The sequence below is a fragment of the Bos indicus x Bos taurus genome, chromosome 9 (genome assembly GCF_003369695.1).
Source record: "Bos indicus x Bos taurus breed Angus x Brahman F1 hybrid chromosome 9, Bos_hybrid_MaternalHap_v2.0, whole genome shotgun sequence".
Classification (NCBI taxonomy): Eukaryota; Metazoa; Chordata; class Mammalia; order Artiodactyla; family Bovidae; genus Bos; species Bos indicus x Bos taurus.
The window spans coordinates 32451677-32472433 of record NC_040084.1 but is presented as its reverse complement, the minus strand read 5'-3'; the positions used below and the strand labels follow the sequence as shown (position 1 = coordinate 32472433).

General features: G+C 37.8%; 1 protein-coding gene across 3 annotated transcripts in view; it reads right to left on the bottom strand.

The window, feature by feature from the left end:
- The window catches only part of CEP85L (centrosomal protein 85 like), a 147866-nt gene that overhangs the window by 110351 nt on the left and 16758 nt on the right, over nucleotides 1-20757 (bottom strand). For all 3 annotated transcript variants that reach the window (XM_027551120.1, XM_027551118.1, XM_027551119.1), the window contains exon 2: nucleotides 14911-15072. In XM_027551120.1, the coding sequence (XP_027406921.1) occupies nucleotides 14911-15072 (162 nt within the window). The remainder of the gene's footprint in view (nucleotides 1-14910; nucleotides 15073-20757) is intronic.

The following is a 20757-nucleotide window of genomic DNA, read 5'->3' as shown; positions in this document are numbered from 1 at the left end:
TATCCTTTCCTAGAACTCTTGCCCTATTTGCCCTCTGTCTTCAAACTTTGACATTGCTTCATCCATATATAATAGGTTCTAAATAACACTACCTTCTATGATAATGCCTTAAACTCAATGGATTCTTTGTCCATTTGAATATCTTGTACAGTGCTCTGTAACATACCAGTAAAATCACTGATTCTATGTATTAATTTAAATAACAAGCAGGAAAAGGAGTTTGAGTTCAACTTGGAGGTAATGGCAAGAAATAATGAAAGGCCAAAAGAAAACAACATCTTCACACATTAGCCCAATTCAAGAAGAAAGTGAAAATCATGTTCTTTATCCCTAAAATATTATAGGGATTTGTATTTAACACCTGATGAATTATTCAGTGAGAAAAGCAGTGATATTTGCTATTGACACAAATAAGTTTTAAATTAATTCAAAGAATAAAGAGAAAAGGCATTTTTCTAAACAGAAATAGAAAAGATGAGTAATTATATATAATAATACAGAGCAGAATCAAAGAGTTTCTGGAAATTATTTAAAAAGTACTATCATATTCTCAGTGAGGTATTTTCAGTTTTTCAGCCACTCATTAAGAAAATATAGCATCACAGCCCTGACACTGTGTGGCCTAATATGGGCAAAAGAAGGGATTTTTTTTTTTTTTAAAGCTTTCCCTGGAAGAACTCAGGAAGAAAATTTCGCAGCTGGACCCAGATTAATACCATAATATTCTATGGAAATTAAAGTGCATGAGTGCATGTTCAGTCGCATCCGACTCTTTGCAACCCCATGGACTGTAGCCCACCAGGCTCCTCTGTCCATGGAATTTCCCAGGCAAGAATACTAAAATGGTTCCCATTTCCTACTCCACAGGATCTTCCTGACCCAGGGATCGAACCTGTGTCTCTTATAGCTCCTGCACGGCAGGTGGATTCTTTACCACTGCAGCACCTGGGAAGTAACTGACTAGAAAAAGAGCATTGATCTTGAAAGTCTAAGCCAAAGCTTAAAAAAGTGAAATTTATCTCTGAATCCAAGTAAACTTTTCAGAAGTCACAACACGGAAACAGAGTTAACAGACTGTCTGATTTGCTTAAACAGCTTTGCAATAGCACTAAAAAAAAAAAAAAAAACACCCCAGAACATCCATTCTATAACGTTTAAATCTCCCTATCTGTATCCTTTCCACACAATTCTATACTCAAAAACGTTTTTAAAGTTTATTGATGAGACCAAATAACTAATAATACATTTTTTAAAACATCACAGTAGTTTCCTGTTTTATTTTCAACTCCACTTAGTTCAAATTACTCTCCAAAAATTTTATGCCTTTCTATTTAACCAGATATTAATACATGTAATAGTGCTGTGGAATGAATTCTGTGTTCCACACAGATACACTGAAATCCTAACGCCCCCAGTACCTGTGAATGTTATCTTATTTTGAAATCAGGTCTTTACAGATGTAGTAAGTTAAGATGAGGTTATACTGTATGTGGGTGAGCCCTAAATCCAATGACCAGTGTCCTTACAAAGGGAAAGAGAGCTACATGAAGACACAGAGGAGACCTAGAGAAGCAGGCCATGTACAGGAAGCAGAGAAGAAAGCTATGGTGCCACAAACCACAGAAGGTCAAAGATTCCCAGTGACCAGCAGAATCTAGAGAGGCAATTAAGGAAGACTTGTCACTAGAGCCTTCGGAAAAACATAGCCCAGCTGATACCTTGATTTTGAATCTATTGTCTCCAGAACTGTGAGAAAATATATTTCTGCTGTTGTAAGCAGCCCCCAGTTTATGGTAATTTGTTATGGTAGCCCTGGGAAACGAATACAGTGAAATATGGGTTAATACTTCCAAACGTGCTTTACTTGTACACTGGGAGATAAACAAATATGTAAATGGATGGTAGATGGTAGGAGGTGCCTCACTGCTGGAGAGGGAAATTACAGACAAGGAGGGGAAAAAGCTAAAATGAGCTCTGCTGTACTGGACTAGAGTGAGAGACATCAGTAGGAACTAACTTAGCTTAATACAGATACTTATGAATAGACACAAATAATTTTAGATATGCACATATATACAGGTGAGTATATATACCCCAGAGAAGCTACTTCTGTCCTTCATGATGGCACAGAAGCAATGACACCCCAGCAGTAACAAGCACTCCCAGCACACAGATCTTGGTTTCTAAATACTCTTCTCCAACAAAAACAAAAACAAAAAAAACTAGGGCTCTTTGGAGCAATGGCTGATTCTAGGTCTATGGTAGGGAAAACATAAGATGACCATACAACACCCTACAGTATTCAAAAGAAGTGCTCAAAAACAAAAGGATGGGGGGAGAACACAAAGTATCACAGGAGTCAACCTGAACGAGTTCCCAATGGCAAAAGCTGGAATAATTTGAGCAACAAATTACTATAGGTACTATAGGATGCTGTATCAGATCAGATCAGTCCCTCAGTCATGTCCAACTCTTTGCGACCCCATGAATCGCAGCACGCCAGGCCTCCCTGTCCATCACCAACTCCCGGAGTTCACTCAGACTCACCTCCATCGAGTCAGTGATGCCATCCAGCCATCTCACCCTCTGTCGTCCCCTTCTCCTTCTGCCCCCAATCCCTCCCAGCATCAGAGTCTTTTCCAATGAGTCAACTCTTCGCATGAGGTGGCCAAAGTACTGGAGTTTCAGCTTTAGTATCATTCCTTCCAAAGAAATCCCAGGGCTGATCTCCTTCAGAATGGACTGGTTGGATCTCCTTGCAGTCCAAGGGACTCTCAAGAGTCTTCTCCAACACCACACTTCAAAAGCATCAATTCTTCGGCGCTCAGCCTTCTTCACAGTCCAACTCTCACATCCATACATGACCACAGGAAAAACCACAGCCTTGACTAGACGAACCTTTGTTGGCAAAGTAATGTCTCTGCTTTTCAATATGCTATCTAGGTTGGTCATAACTTTCCATCCAAGAAGTAAGCGTCTTTTAATTTCATGGCTGCAGTCACCATCTGTAGTGATTTTGGAGCCCAGAAAAATAAAGTCTGACACTGTTTCCCCATCTATTTCCCATGAAGTGATGGGACCAGATGCCATGATCTTCGTTTTCTGAATGTTGAGCTTTAAGCCAACTTTTTCACTCTCCACTTTCACTTTCATCAAGAGGCTTTTGGGTTCCTCTTCACTTTCTGCCATAAGGGTGGTGGTGTCATCTACATATCTGAGGTTATTGATATTTCTGTCAGATCTAGGCCCTTAAATCTATTTCTCACTTCCACTGTATAATCATAAGGGATTTGATTTAGTTCATATCTGAATGGTCTAGTGGTTTTCCCTACTTTCTTCAATTTAAGTCTGAATTTGGCAATAAGGATGCTGTATGGTCATCTATATTTTTTGGTTTTGGTTCCTTGGGCTTCCCTAGTGACTCAGATGATAAAGAATCTGCCCACAATTCAAGAGTCCCGTGTTTGATCCCAGGGTCAGGAAGATGCCCTGGAGAAGGAAATGGCAATCTACTCCAGTATTCTTGCCTGGAGAATTCCACGGACAGAGGAGCCTGGCGGGCTACAGTCCATGGGATCGCAATGAGTCAGACATGACTGAGAGACTAATACACACACACTGGATAATAACCCAGTCCACACTAAAATAAATGATTGCTGCTGTTGTTTTTGTTCAGTAGCTAAGCCATGTCTGGTTCTTTGTGACCCCATGGACTGCCACACACCAGGTTTCCCTGTCCTTCGCTATCTCTGAGTTTGCTCAAACTCATGTCCATTGAGTCAGTTATGCCATCCAACTATCTCATCCTCTGTCAACCCCTTCTCCTTTTGTCCTTAATCTTTCCCAGCATCAGGGTCTGTTCTTATGAGTCAGTTCTTCGCATCAGGTGGCCAAAGTATTGGAGCTTCAGCTTCAGCACCAGTCCTTCAATGAATATTCAGGGTTGATTTCCTTTAGGATTGACTGGTTTGACCTCCCTGCAGTCTAAGGGACTCCCAAGAGTCTTCTCCAGCACCACAGCTCAAAAGCATTAGTTATTCAGTGCTCAGCCTTCTTTATGGTCCAATTATCACATCCATACATGACTACTGGAAAAACCATAGTTTTGACTAGAGGAACCTTTGTTGGCAAAGTGATGTCTCTGCTTTTTAATACACTGTCTAGGTTTGTCATAGCTTTTCTTTCAAGGAGCAAGTGTCTTTTAATTTTGTGGCTGCAGTCACCATATTCATTGATTTTGTAGCCCAAGAAAATGAAATCTGACACTGCTTCCACTTTTTCCCTATCTATTTGCCATGGGACCAAGTAATGGGACCAAATGCCATGATCTTTGTTTTTCAAATGTTGAGTTTTAAGCCAGCTTTTTCACTCTCCTCTTTCACCTTCATCAAGAGGCTCTTTAGTTCCTCTTCACTTTCTGCCATTTAAGTCGTATCATCTTCATATCTAAGGTTATTGATATTTCTCCAGGCAATCTTGACTCCAGCCTGTGCTTCATCCAGCCTGGCATTTTGCATGATGTACTCTGCATGTAAGTTAAATAAGCAGGGTGACCATACACAGCCTTGACGTATACTCCTTTTCCAATTTTGAACCAATCCATTGTTCCATGTCCAGTTCCAACTGTCGCCTCTTGATTTGCATACACGTTTCTCAGGAGGCAGGTAATGTGGTGTGGTTCCCATCTCTTTAAGAAAGTTGTTGTTCCATCGCCCAGTCGTGTCCAACTCTTTGCGACCCCATGGCCTGCAGCACACCAGGCCTCCCTGTCCCTCACCATCTCCCAGAGTTTGCGCAAGTTCATGTTCATTGCATCGGTGATGCTGTCCAGCCATCTCATCCTCTGATGCCCTCTTCTCCTTCTGCCCTCAGTCTTTTCTAGGGCAGTTGAGTCGTCTGTTCACATCAGATGACCAGAATACTGGAGTTTCAGCTTCAGTATCAGTCTTTCCAATGAATATTCAGGGCTGATCTTCCTTAAGATTGACTGGTTTGATCTCCCTGCTGTCCAGCATCACAGTTTGAAGACATAAATTCTTTGGGCTTCTTTATGGTCCAGCTCTCACAACCATACCTGACCACTGGGAAGACCACTGCCTTGATATACAGACCTTTGTCGGCAGAGTAATGTCTCTTCTTTTCAACACACTGTCTAGGTTTGTCATCGCTTTCCTGCCAAGAAGCAATCACCTTCTGATTTCATGGCTGTAGTCACTGTCCACAGTGATTTTAGAGCCCAAGAAGATGAAATCTGTCACTACTTCCACCTTTTCCTCTTCTATTTGTCATGCAGTAATGGGGCTGATGCCATGATCTTAGTTTTTTTAATATTTAGTCTTAAGTCGGCTCTTCCACTCTCCCCTTCACCCTCATCAAGAGGTCCTTTAGTTCCTCTTCGCTTTCTGCCATTAGAGTGGTGTCATCCACATATCTGAGGCTGATGATGTTTCTCCTGCCTATCTTGATTCCAGCTTGTAACTCACCCAGCCTGGCATTTCTCATGATATGCTCAGCGTACAGGTGAAACAAAAGGGGTGACAGCAGACAGCCCTGTTGTACTCCTTTCTCAATCTTGAACCAATCAGATGTTCCATACAGGGTTCTAACCGTTGCTTCTTGACCTGCGTACAGGTTTCTCAGGAGATAAGTAAGATGATCTGGTATTCTCATCTCTCTAAGAGCTTTCCTTGTCATCATCCACATAGTCAAAGGCTTTAGTACAATCGATGAAACAGAGAGAGATGTTTTTCTGAAACTCCCATGGCTTTCTCTATACAGGAATATTCCAGTTTGTTGTGATCCACACAGTCAAAGGTTTTAGCATAGTCAATGAAGCAACAATAGATTTTCTTGGAATTCCCTTGCTTTTTCTATGATCCAGTGTATGTTGGCAATTTTTCTCTGGTTCCTCTGCCGTTTCTAAATCCAGCTTGTACATCTGGAAGTTCTTGGTTCATGTACTGCTGAAGCCTAGCTTGAAGGATTTTGAGCATAATCTTGCTAGCATGTAAAATGAGTGCAGTTGTATGGTAATTTGAACATTGTCTGGCATTGCCTTTCTTTGGGATTGGAATGAAAACTGATCTTTTCCAGTGCTGTGGCCACTGCTGAGTTTTTCAAATTCACTGGCATATTGAGTGCAGCACTTTAACAAAGTGCTCGTGTTGATATTTACAAATTACCAAATAGATAAATAAGAAAGGACAAACATATCTTAAAGAATAATTTCAAATATTAACTCAGAAACTTCCTCTTCTAGGAGGCAGAGTTTAATCCTTCCCTTCTAACTTGCATCCAAAGAACAGAATATAGAAAAGAGAAAAACCTTTACTATATGGTGGGAAAACATAGCAAGTCTGATACTACTGGTTCTTGAGCATTTCTAAGCATTTTTAATAGTATAAATCAACGGTTTATTCCTGAATTTCTTGTTGCTGTTTTAGAATGTAAAATTTGGTTTGGTTTTTTAATTTTTTTCCTGACTTTTAGTGGTTTTCCAGAAAAAAACAAAAGTAGAGGAATGTGCTTAGTTTATTATCTTAAGTTGCAAATTCACTTCAATATCTTTCTAGGTTGGTATATATATAGCTCGGAGAAGGAGATGGCACCCCACTCCAGTACTCTTGCCTGGAAAATCCCATGGACGGAGGAGCCTGGTAGGCTGCAGTCCATGGGGTCGCTAAGAATTGGACAAGACTGAGCAACTTCACTTTCACTTTTCACTTTCACGCATTGGAGAAGGAAATGGCAACCCGCTCCAATGTTCTTGCCTGGAGAATCCCAGGGACGGTGGAGCCTGATGGGCTGCCGTCATGGGGTTTCACAGAGTCGGACACGACTGAAGCAACTTAGCAGTAGCAGCAGCATATATATAGCTACCTAATTATTTTGACTGAATACACAGTGAAATATTTAACCACTTCCCTATTGATAAGACACTTGGATTTGTTTCTAACTTTCTTCAAAACAGTTTTACAGTGAATATTCTTATATATGTTATCTTTATTTACCTGTGTGTGTGCTGAATCAAGGATATATACACTGTACATATATTATTTACAGGTAAGTAATTTAACCTCTGTCTCGTTTTCCCATCAGAGAACTGCTGTGAGGATTAAATGAGTTAACCTGTAAGTGCCTAGAACATGGTTAACAGCCACACAGCTGTTAGTTATCATTGCCAAATTGCCCTCTATAAAGGCTGACTACATATACTATTTTTTAGAGTACTGTTTTTCCCATCTTTGCTCAGACACTGGATATTACAGTCTATTTTTTTTTAAAGGGGCAATTTCGCTGGTGAAAGTGGTATCTAATTGTACAGTCTTTCACTTCACTATGACTGAGTTTGATCATCTTTTTGATGTTTATTGGCCATTTGTAATTTTTACATGAATTATGTATTTCTTTTATCTGTGAAATTTTTAAATTATTAAATATTTAAAATTTTATAGATAAACACCTATTTGGGTGCATTAAATAAGGATACTATTTTCCTGTTAATTTGATTACAAATATTTTTTTCCTAGTATGTTTCCTTTTATATTTAGTAGCTTTTAGCAGTGTTCAAAATTTAAATTTCTATTAAAATCTGTGTTGTATGGCTTGTTTAAGAATATTTCTAATGTAAAAATATAAATTTACTCCATTTTAAATTTAATTTTCTTACAGTTTGAGGTCAGGCTCTAATAACACTTTTTTCAGGCTTAATCCTCCCTTACTACTTTGAAATGTTGTTTTTATATCATGTACTAAATTTCCAAATAAGCATGTGTTTTTAAAAAGTACTTAGGTTGATACATGTGCTAGAGAAATCTCAATATCTAATAGAGATTATAAGTTTGTTTTCTTCTCTGATTTGTTGCTTGATTCTGTTGTAAACTGGTAGGAGGACTTTGATTCATTCTGTGTGTTATTTTCAAAGCATCGTGAAGAAAGCCCCCATGTAAGCCTGCCTAACCCTTGAATTCCTGGGTCTAACCCAGTCCTCGGCTTATCTCAATGGCTGGATTTCCGTGGAGAACAGAGCAATTCTAGGAGCCTCGGGTAGTATGCCTTAGCTTATATGACTCATATCACAATGAAAAAAGAAAACAAACTCTTTTTTTAGAACTCCAATACAGACTTAAAAAACACAAAAGCCAATTACAAAGTATATATGGGATGATCCAGTTTTATTCTAAAGTTTGTGTGTATGTGAATAAACACAGAACAAAATATCTAGAAGAACATGCAATACCCTAATAACACTTGTGACCTCTGACAACAAAGCAAGGATCAGAAGACAGAAGATAAAGGGAAATTTTACTTTTCCTCTATTTAATGCTAAATGAATTCAAAATTTTCAAAGCCCATAAATTTAATACTTGAAATACAAATTTGCTTTTAAAATTATGTTCATATAAAATAAATTTACTTCATTTTAAATGTGCTTTTTAAAAATGTGCATTTTTCACCTTTTTTAAAATCATGGTGGGGGGAATAGAAAAAATACACATACTAGTTGACATTAAGGAAAAGTTTTACAATCTTTTTTTAATTATTTTTCTCTTTATTTTTTCTCATTTATATCTACATGACAAATTCTCTTGTTCAAGATCATTGCCTAAGTTCACAAAGTTACATTCTCCCCCTCTAAAACCCACTGAAATAACAAAAAAGTAATAAAGTGGAAACTCATGGCAATGAATAATATAGGACCATCAGCAATAAGAGATTACAACAAAATTTCAGAAGACAGAAAATTTAGTGTGGTAACTATTGAAAAAATAAGTCTTGGGAATGCAGCACAGGGAGTCCATCTCTCTGGGGAAATATCAAAGAGGCACCAATCTCAGAAATACCAAGTACAAAGCAGGCTAAAACAAGAATCTGTAACTGAAAGTCTCTCTATATACATATACATATATACATACATATATATATACACACACACACACACACACACACACATATATATATGCATCGTTTCATTGAACAAAATCGAGCACCCAGTACATACTAGTCCCTATACCAGTCCCTATTCTATGATACAAACAATAAATAACAAACCCAAATAACAAGCAATAAACAACAAATAACAAACCCAAAGTAAAGCAGGGTAGTAGGTACAAAGCTGTGACAGTGGCAACAGAAGTATCACTGTTTCAGGGAACCTTCCCAGGGAGGGAAAATTTGAAGAGACATGAGAAAAAGTAAGAGTCCGGGGAAGGAGAATAATCACTTTATTTATTAAAGTACTGATGGTAATACAAAGAAACCGTGCTAAGCAATTTAAAAGTCATATTATTAAATTTCCATAAGACTTTTAAAAAATATTATCTCCAATTTGAAGACGAAAAATCTCAGGCTCAGAGAAATGAGAATTTATTCCAGGTTGCACAGATAATTAACTGATAACAGGTCTAACCAAAGCTATAGCTCTTAATCACCATACTGATGAGAATAAATCATTTCATCTTTTGAAAACTAGTTTACTAACATCGTATAATATCATTTATATGCAGTGATCTAAAAAGAAATGATACAAATGAACTTATACACAAAACAGAAACAGATTCACAGACTTAGAGAATGAACTTGGTTACCAAGAGGGATGGGTCAGGGGAAGAAATAGGGAGTTTGGGATTGATATGTACACACTACTATATTTAAAATGAATAACCAACAGGGACTTACTGCACAACACAGGGAACTCTGCTCAGTATTATGTAACACCTAAAAGGAAAAAGAATTTGAAAAAGAATAGATAACATGTATATGTATAAAGCTATGGTTTCTCCAGTAGTCATGTATGGATGTGAAAGTGAACTATAAAGAAAGCTGAGCGCCAAAGAATTGATGCTTTTGAATTGTGGTGTTGGAGAAGACTCTTCAGAGTCCCTTGGACTGCAAGGAGATCCAACTAGTCCATCCGAAAGGAAATCAGTCCTGAGTGTTCATCGAAAGGACTGATGTTGAAGCTGAAACTCCAATACTTTGGCTACCTGATGCGAAGAGCTGACTCATTGGAAAAGACCCTGATGCTGGGAAAGATTGACGGCAGGAGGAAGGGCACGGCAGGATGAGATGGTTGGATGGCATCACTGACTCAATGGACATGAGTCTGGGTAAACCCCGGGAGTTGGTGATGGGCAGAGAGGCCTGGCGTGCTGCAGTCCATGGGGTCACAAAGAGTCAGACACGACTGAGCAACTGAACTGGACTGAAAACACTTTGCCGTATAACTGAAACTATCACAACATTGTTAATCAACCATGGAGGTCAGAAAGAAGTGACAATACTTTTCAAGTAATAAAAGAACTGTCAAACTAGGCAGATTGTATACCTACTGAAACCATCCTTCAGGAATCAAGGTGAAACCAAGACAGTCTCAGTTGGAGAAAAACTAAGATAATTTGTTGCCAGCAAATGTATCCTAAACAACTGACTAAAGGAAATCCTCTAAACCAAATGTAACCAATAAAATGGAACCTTGGAACAACACAAAGGAAGAACACAGGAAGCAAAAATATGAGTAAACATAGCAGGTTCTCTATCTCCTCCTGAGTTTCCTAGATTATGTTTAACAGATGATATAAAAATTATAACACTGTCTGATGCAGTTATGGTTATATGTAAAGGAAAGAGCTGAAATAATTTTATTATAAATGGGGTACATAAAAGGATATAAAGGGAGAAAATGCTTCTATAGTCCAAATGTTAAAATGGTAAGCTATATATACATAAGCTTTTATATTATATATCCACATTATATATAACATATAATACCTAGAGCAACTGCTAGAAGAGCTATGCAAAGAGATACCCTTTTAGAAATACTATAGTTAAATCCAGGTAGAATTCTATAACTGTTCAAGTAACCCAGAGAAAGCCAAGAAAGTGAAAACAAAAACAAAGAGAACAAACAGAAAATCTGAGTATTAATACATCAATAATTACATTATATATAGTCTAAATATACCAACTAAAAGACAAAGACTGGCAAAGTGGATTAAAAACCATGACCCAACTGTACGTTGTTAATAATGATTTAACTTTGAATATAATGTTTAGACAAGTTAGAAGTAAAAGAACAGAAAATATATATCATTTAAACATTAATCAAAAGGAAGTAGAAGATATTAAACTAGATAAAGTAGTTCAGATCAGTCACTCAGTCGTGTCCGCCTCTTTGCGACCCTGTGAACCACAGCACACCAGGCCTCCCTGTCCATCACCAACTCCCGGAGTCCACCCAGACTCACGTTCATTGAGTCGGTGATGCCATCCAACCATCTTATCCTCTGTTGTCCCCTTCTCCTCCTGCCCTCAATCTTTCCCAGCATCAGGGTCTTTTCAAAAGAGTCAGCTCTTCGCATCAGGTGGCCAAAGTATTGGAGTTTCAGCTTCAACATCAGTCCTTCCAATGAACACCCAGGACTGATCTCCTTTAGGATGGACTGGTTGGATCTCCTCGCAGTCCAAGTAGACTTCAGCACAAAAAAATTACCAGAGACAGAGAAAGACATCATACAATAATAAGAGAGACAACCCACCAAGAATATATAGCAATCCTAATTGCATATGCACTGAACAACAGAGCTGCAAGATATCAAACAAAAGGTTATAAAACTAAAAAATTAAATGTACAAATCCACAATTACAGTTGAGACTTTTAATACTTTTTTTTTCAACAACTGAACAACTCAACAGAAAATCATCAAGGATATAGAAAAAAATCAACACCATCATCCAACATGATCTACTTCCTCAAAAAGACAAACTATTGCAACTCACCCAACATGAAAGATAATTTGAGTAGTTCTATGACTATTAGCACTATTGGTGCTGGAGAAGACTCTTGAGAGTCCCTTGAACTGCAAGGAGATCAAACCAGTCAATCCTAAAGGAAATCAACACTGAATATTGATTGGAAGGACTGATGCTGAAGCTGAAACTCCAAATCTTTGGCCACCTCATGAGAAGAGCTGACTCACTGGAAAGACCCTGATGCTGGGAAAGACTGAGGGCAAGAGGAGAAGGGGGTGACAGAGGATGAGATGGTTGGATGGCATCACTGACACAACGGACATCAGTTGGAGCAAACTCCGGGAGATAGTGAAGGACAGGGAAGCCTGGTGTGCTGCAGTCCACGGGGTCACAGAGTTAGATATGACTGAGTGAAGAACGACGACTATTAAGGAAACTTAATTCATGATTTTAAGGTATTAATATTAAAAAAAAAAAAGAAATTCCTAGGCCCAGATGGTGTCACAAGAATTCTACTAAACATTTAAAGAAGAATTAAAACCACTCTATTCCATCTCTTCCAGAAAATAGAAAGAAACACTTCCCAATTCATTTTAGAAAGCTAGTATTATCCTGATATCAAAAGGAAAAATACTCCTACTTACAGATGACATAACTATCTACAGAGAAAAATCCAAGAAATAAACCCCCAAAACCCCTCTGAGAATGAAAGAGTGAGTTCAGCAATCTTGTAATATACAACTAACACACTGGTACCAAACTTGGACTATAAAATGCCATTTACATTCACTCTCCCAAGAATGAAATACTTAGCTATAAATCTAACAAAACATGTACTGGACATGTATGTTGAAAACTATACAACACTGGTGAATGAAATAAGATCTAAATAAATGGGAAAACATACCATTTTAATGGATTAGCAGACTCAACAGAGTAAAGATGGCAACTCTCCCCAAACTGATATATGGACAACATAATTCCTATTAAGTTCCCAGCAAGACTTTTTGTATAGTCAAAATTACTTAAAACTTACACAGAAAAACAAAACAACCAGAATAGCTAAAACAATTTTCAAAAAAAAGTAAGTGGATATTATTCTGGTTTCAAGATTTATATTGCAAAGAAAATAAACCTCAATCTAAATCTCACACTGTGCAGTTAAGGATCAGCATGTCTGGGTTTTCCACACACTGCACATTCCAAGAAAGGTTTGGCCCTTGTCTGGCTCCTAAGATGTAACCTCTAAATTCTTGAAACACCCTGCCTAATAAGAGTGTCTTTGTTTACCTGGGGACCTTGGGTAACTCCAAGCATATAGTCTATGCTAATAATGTGATTTATGGTAGGAGTCTTGAACCACGTAAGGTCAGCTTGACTTCTCAAAGGCTGGAAACTAAGGTCATGCATACAGGCATTCAACCATATCAATATAACCTACCCACAGTAAAAATCCCAAACACCAAGGATTGGGCCTTGCCACTGTGTGTGCCCTCGCACAACACTGCTGAGAGAACTAATTACTGTCCACACAACTCCACTGGGAGAGGACAACTGGGAGTTTGGACCTGGTGTTTTCTGGACCCTGCCCTTTACCTCTCTGTTACTAATTTAAATCAGTATCCTTTGGCTGTAAAAAAAACTATAACCACTAGTATAATATCTTTTCTGAGTTCCAGCAAATAACTGAGCCTAAGAGTGTTCTCAGAAACACCCGAACATATACACATTATAAAAATATTAACTCAAAATGGACCACAGACTTACAGAATATAAAATGATTAAACTTTTAGGGGGAAAAAAAAGAGGAAAAAAGTAAAATATTCAAGATCTGGGACTAGACAAAGAGTTCTTAGCCTTGATCCCAAAAGCATGATCCATACAGGCAAAAACTGATACACTGGATTTATAAGCTTAAAAACTGTTGCTCTGCAAAAGACACAGTTAGAGGATGAAAGACAAGCCAGACTGGAAGAAAATGTTTACAAATCAAATAGCCAACAAAGGATTAGTGTCTGAAATATACAAAGAATACTCAAAGCTCAACAATAAAAATGGAGGAAATCCAACTAGAAAACAGCAAAAGATAAGAACATTTCAACAAACAGAACAGATAGATGGCAAATAAACATCTGTGAAAAAATGTTCAACATTTTTAACCTTTAAAAAAAAATGAGAATTAAAACCAAAATGAGATATCACTACATTCCTACCAGAAAACCTAAAATTTAAAAACCAAAGAAAAAAACAAATAAATAAAAATCACCAAGGGCTAGCAAGGCTGAAGAGAAAGTTTGATTATTCATACTGATCTATTTACATTGTTGATGGAAACACAGTAGTCACTCTGGAAAACAGTGTGACGGATTCTTTAAACACTAAACGTGCAGCTCCCATACGACCAGCAACTGCACTCTTGGCCACTGACCACAGAGAAGCGAAGACGTATGTTCACACCAAACCTTATGCATGAATGTTTATAATAGCAGCTTTATTTCTAAAAGCCCCAAACTGTAAACAACCCAGACGTCTTTCAGCGGTTTAATGGTTAGGCAAAATGTGGTCTCTCCAATACCACCATTGCTATACAAAGAAAGGAACTATTAATGCACACAACAACCAGGATAAATCTACAGAGAGAAAAGCCAATTCCAAAGAGTTACATACTGTATGGTACAGTTTATAGGGTATGCTTGAAATGACAAACAAAATTACAGAAATGGAGAATAGATCAGTGGTTTCCAACAGTTACGAAGAGGTGGGAGGGAAAGTGGGTATGAACAGAATCAGGTATACTGTGGTGAGAGAAATGTTCTGTATTTTGACCTTATCAATGTGATACTGCAGTGCAGTTTTGCAAGAGACCAAGGGGTGGGGGAGCAATGAGCTGAAGGTTGCATTAGCATCTCTGTACTATTCTTTAAATCACGTGTGAATTTACAATTATTTCAAAATAAAAAGTTTAATTTAAAAATGAAGGAAGGAAAAACTAATCTGATCAGAACAATTTCATTTGATATACAACAACACTGAATATTACTAAATACTCAAACATTATTTTATAATTTTTTAGTTTGGAACAATAAGACATGTCCCTTGCTTTCTCAATTACAACCATTCTACAAAGCTTCATGTCTAACCAGTAAGAATTTAACTCACCTTCCACGCTGTCAGAACAGGAAGTTCCAATGCCAGTATCACCACTGTCAGAAGCTATACTATGTCTCCTGATATGGCTATTTCGCTGGTTAGATGGGACAGTTGTGGCCTGCCACAATGATTCATTACCAGGTAACCATGCTGATGAAGAATAATCTGGGCCTACAAAGGAAAATATGCAAACAGTTAATAAATTTATAATGTCTATGAGTAGGTAGAAGACATCTTTTGGCCTTGTTAAAAAAAAATACAAGTAAGATAAAAAGCTTATTTTCTGCCAAAAATAACTCAAATAGATCAGTAATATCTATGAGTCACCAAATAAACTTACTTATCAGACATACACAAATTCGATGCTGACTTAGCAGCTTTCTTTGACTGAAGATATCTGATTTCTGCTTACAGATACTGAACTTTTAAACACAGAACTACTGTCTGATATAAAATGTCAACCCTATCATCAATCTGTATGGAAATGTTAGTACTCTGCTCTGTAATATTTGATAGGTAGGCATCTGTGATCCCATATACAGATATTATCTGAGAACTAGGACTCAGGAAAAATCTAATCAAAGCATATTGCATGACAATACATGTAGAATGCACTTGTGGAAAGTCACTCAGTCGTGTCCGACTCTTTGTGAACCCGTGGACTATACAGTCCATGGAATTCTTCAGGCAAGAATACTGGAATGGGTAGCCATTCCCTTCTCCCGGGGATCTTCCCAAACCAGGGATCAAACCCAGGTCTCCCGCATTGCAGGCAGAATCTTTACCAGCTGAGCCATCAGGGAAGCCCAAGAATACTGGAGTGGTTAGCCTATCCCTTCTCCACAGGATCTTCCCTACACAGGAATCAAACCAGGGTCTCCTGAATTGCAGGCAGATTCTTTACCAGCTGAGCTACTAGGGAAGCTGGAAAGTCAAAACAATCTATTTTCTACTATGATAGCCTAACCACTTAAAATTTAAAATTATTTTGCATTATTTTAATTGATTCTATTTCTTTAGTTATCTTTCAATAAAAGTTTAACACCAGAGCATTTCCTGGCTCTTAATTTTCCCTTTTGAGTTACAATAAATCTTCACTGTTCAGCTAATTTATCACTTTCAATGTTCTCTTAAACTTCATTTTCACTTATGTTGCCCATTTTTACTTAACTGACATTTGCCTTTCCCTGATTTATCCATCATTTTACCTTCTTGTTCATTCCTTCTTATCTACAATGTCTCAAAATATACCATGGACCAGGGTCAATCTGTGAACTATTTACTACTAGCCTGTTAACAATTAGGAACAGAAATAAAAGATAAGCACTGAAAAATGCTTATAGTAATTTGAAAGCAATTTTAAATCTTGAAATTTATACAAAAGCTATAGCAGTACATATCTTTATTAATGTTCAACACAGTGACTCTAAACCTGAAGACTGCAGACTTATTTGTGGGTGTTAACAAGTTCTGTACAAGAATTTTGAGACTTCATTTCAATTATACCCTTGAAAAGTAATAAGCACATTACAGATGACCTGAATAGCTACCTTAAAGCAGACTTATTATCACATAATTATAATGCTCCCATTGGGTTTTATGTTTGCAATTGCAGTTGCTTCCAAGTAATGGAGAAATGACAAGGCACTTATCATCATGATGTGAAATAAGACACCTTTACAGAATTATCATGTTACATGCTATCGAAATTGGCAGGCAAGGAGAACTTTCTAGCAGTTTAATAAACTCAAGAATCACAAAATGACAAACATATCCAGACAATTAATCACCATTATTTTACCATATTTATAATAGACACTCTCTATATTAATATCAAAACATATAAAGAGATTAATAATAAAACCAGAATCTATTTTCTACCATATTAACCCCAACATTAAAGCTTTAGTTTTAATAAAATACTGTATCAAATTATTTTATTTTCTATTTCTATGCAATTTATAAATTAAGTTTGAATTAACTCAAGTTTAAAAAATGGTAGCCAAAGAAACACTTCCACCAGCTTTGAGGTCCAGAACAAGTGAAAACTGTAGATTCTACATCAATCTCAAAACTGGGTTTATCTTAATTCATCTGATTAGGCACTCACATATTAAAGCACCAAGTGAAGGCGTTCTGTCACCAAAGGTGCTCTACTGTGATCTGTCTATTATCTGCACCAAACATCCTTCCTTTAAACAGTTCCTCAGGTATTAATAATATTCCATTTAAATGAACTCCAAGTCCTATCTAAACCATTATCAAAAAGGAAAAACAGCCCACTATTTTCTCTCCCAAGTGCAAACCTATTAGTTGGAGAAATATTTTTTTAGGAATAAAGAACATGGGCTTCCCAGGTGGCGCTAGTGGTATAGAACCCTCCTGTCAATGCAGGAAACATAAGAGACGCAGGTTCGATCCCTGGGTGGGGAAGATCCCCTGGAGTAGAACACAGCTACCTATTCCAGTATTCTTGCCTGGAGAATTCCATCCATGGACAGAGGAACCTGGAGGGCTACAGTCCATAGGGTCGCAAAAAGTCAGACACGACTGAAGTGACTTAGCAAGCAGATAAGAGCATAAATAGGCTGGAAGTACATGGAAATGGCGAATAAAGATACAAAAAGATGTCCAACCTTAGTAATAATGAAATGAAAAAGACAACAATGCTTCTATTTTTAGACTTTTAAATCATCTATAACATTAAATACCACTGGCAAATATTTGAAATACCAATGTCAAAGTGCAGGAAACGTCCACATACTTTTATGGGTACATAAATTGATAGAGCATTTCAAAATTAGAACATCTGAAAACAGGTATCTCAATTTCAACATGTACCTAAATTTCAACATAAGACCTCCTACTAGGAATTTTTATTAAAAAAAATAACAGAGAAGTATAATAATATATAAGCACAAGGACAGTACTTCTTTAAATAAAAAAATAAATGCCTAGAAACAAAACACTGTCTGTAAGTTAGTTGATACTACTTAAGTGCTAAAAATAATTTTATTGACCTATTTTTTTTAACATGTAGTGACATCCAAAACGTTAAGTATGGATGGGAGAAAAGCACTTGCTGCTTATATAGTATGCTTCCATGGCTGCAGAAGAGATTGTACATTTACACATACGGAAAAAGGAGCTTTCAGGGAGCTCCACATCTAAATGCTGATATTAACTACAATGTTTTACTAAAGAAACAAATAGAGAAACATTTACTCTGTCACTAGGGATGATAATGATGATGATTATACACTATCATCTTAAGAAGAAAATGCTGATTACTTTTACTCATTCACAGGCTACATCAGCATTTGATTCTGAAAGGAACCAGTTACAGAGCAAGATATGTAAATTCAACAGATTCCTGGTCAACAATTTTATAAAAGCTGCGGTAAGACCCCTGAAATAAAGGAAATACACCTGTTTTTAGACAATGTAACTATTTTGAGCAGTATAAAGTAGTGTTACATATTTAACCCACAACAACTCCACTCCATTTGTTGTTAACAAATCTTGACCCAAGGAAACCAATTGTATATAGAAAGGATATAAATTCCCCCGCCCCATGTACACACACAGACACACCAGTAATGGGGATAAAAAAAAAAAAAAACAGAGAAAAAACCCACCAAAAATGATACAGTATTATCATCAGAAGCTAGGAAGATGTTCCTAGCTTAAATCATTAACTATTACCAGGAAGAACGGCTCAACAAAACATCTGTAAAAGGTCAGAGATTAGTATTTTCACCTTTGCAAGCCATCTGATCTGATCTCTATCAAAACTTTCACCACTATCATAAAGGCAGTAGCAGACAAAAGACCAGATGTGGCTGTGTTACAATAAAACTTTACAAAATGATGAAAAGCTAGATTTGACCGAAAGGTCATAGTTTGCAGATCCCTGATCTAGAGTAAAAAAAAAAATTATTCTAATTTGTAAATATTCTCTAAAATTCAGCTGATTCAAAATGAGTAACTCTAGCCAGCATGTTAATTCATTCCTTTATTCAGAAGAAATTCTAGTTCATCCTAGAGTACATACCAGCGAGTACTGCTGCTCTAAATCTGAAAATTCATGGCAGCATTATCGAAATTTTCTGTGGACTACCAATACCAGTAACTTTTTGGATTTCTTTTTCCAGAATAAACAGTCTCAGTTTGTAATAACAAAGAACCTTTTATATTCTATTACAAGTTAATCACTAAAGGGAGGTTGCCTATAAGCTATACGCACCTTATAACGACCCATCTCCGGGAAACCTCCCAGATAATGAGCATTAAGGTAAAAAAAAAAAAAAAAAAACCTCTGTTCAGCTCACAGGAAACATCTAGGCCAGGCCCACCCTGAACAACTACAGGGAGGCTAACACATCCCCTCCAAAGGCTGATGATGATGTTGTTCAGTTGCTCAGTCGTGTCCAGCTCTTTGAGACCCCATGGGCTGAACCCACCAGGTCTCCTGTGTCCATGAGGCTTTTCCAAGCAAAAATATTGGAGTGGGTTGCCATTTCCTTCTCCAGGGGATCTTCCCAACCTGGGATCGAACCCATATCTCCAGAGTGGGTTCTTTACCACTCAGTCACTGGGGAAAGCCCCAAAAGCTGATGAGAACCACGAAATGTCTGACTTGACTCCCTCCCCACTGACTATAAAAGAAGCCTGAATTCTAAGTCAGGCCAGAGGATTCTATGGGGCATGAGCCTACCATCATCTGTTTGCTGGCTTTCCAAATAAAGTCACTACTCCTTGCCTCAACAACTCATCTCTTAATTTATTGGCCAGTTATATGAGCTTGGACTCAATGACAAGCTTATTTGTATATTTTTTCTTGGGAGGCGGGGTGGGGAGGCATGCTGCTTGACTTATGAGATCTTAGTTCCCTGACCTGGGATTGAACCCAGGCCCTTGGCAGTGAAAGCCTGGAGTTCTAACCACTGGACCACCATGGAATTCCCCTGCATGGTTGAAAACTCTCTAACAACATATTAATGTGTATGATGATTAATTGTATGTGTCAACATAACTGGACAATGAGGTGTCCTCATATTGGGATGTTTCTATGAGACTATTTTTGGTCTTATATTTAAATTGTAGACTGAGTAAAGCAAATTGCCCTCCATATGTGGAAGGGCCTCCATCAAACCAGCTAAAGGTATGAATAGAACAAAAGGTTGCTGCCGCTGCTGAGTCACTTCAGTCGTGTCTGACTCTGTGTGACCCCATAGACGGCAGCCCACCAGGCTCCCCCGTCCCTGGGATTCTCCAGGCAAGAACACTGGAGTGGATTGCCATTTCCTTCTCCAATGCATGAAAGTGAAAAGTGAAAGTGAAGTTGCTCAGTCATGTCCGACCCTCAGCGACCCCATGGACTGCAGCCTACCAGGCTCCTCCGTCCATGGGATTTTCCAAGCAAGAGTACTGGAGTGGGGTGCCATTGCCTTCTCCGAACAAAAGGCTGACACACCCCCAATAAAGAGAGAATTCTTCCCATCTGAAGGTCTTCAAAACAGAACACTGGCTTTACCCTGTCCTTTGGACTGGAAATGAAACATCAGCTCTTCCTGGACTTCAGGCCTTTCAGCCTTCAGAATGAAACTCTACATTCAGCTCTCCCAGTTCTCAGGCCTTCAAATTCAATTTGGAACTAAACCATTGACTTCCCTGGGTCTCCACCTTGCTGACTCAGCCTGCAGATCTTGGGTCTTGCCAGCCTCCATAATCACATGAATAAATTCCTTACAATAAATCTACTCCTTAAGTTATATAGAGATAGAAAGAGAATATAATTTTTTTTTCTTGAGTGCACATAAAACACTCTCCAGGACAGATCATGCCTTATGCCAC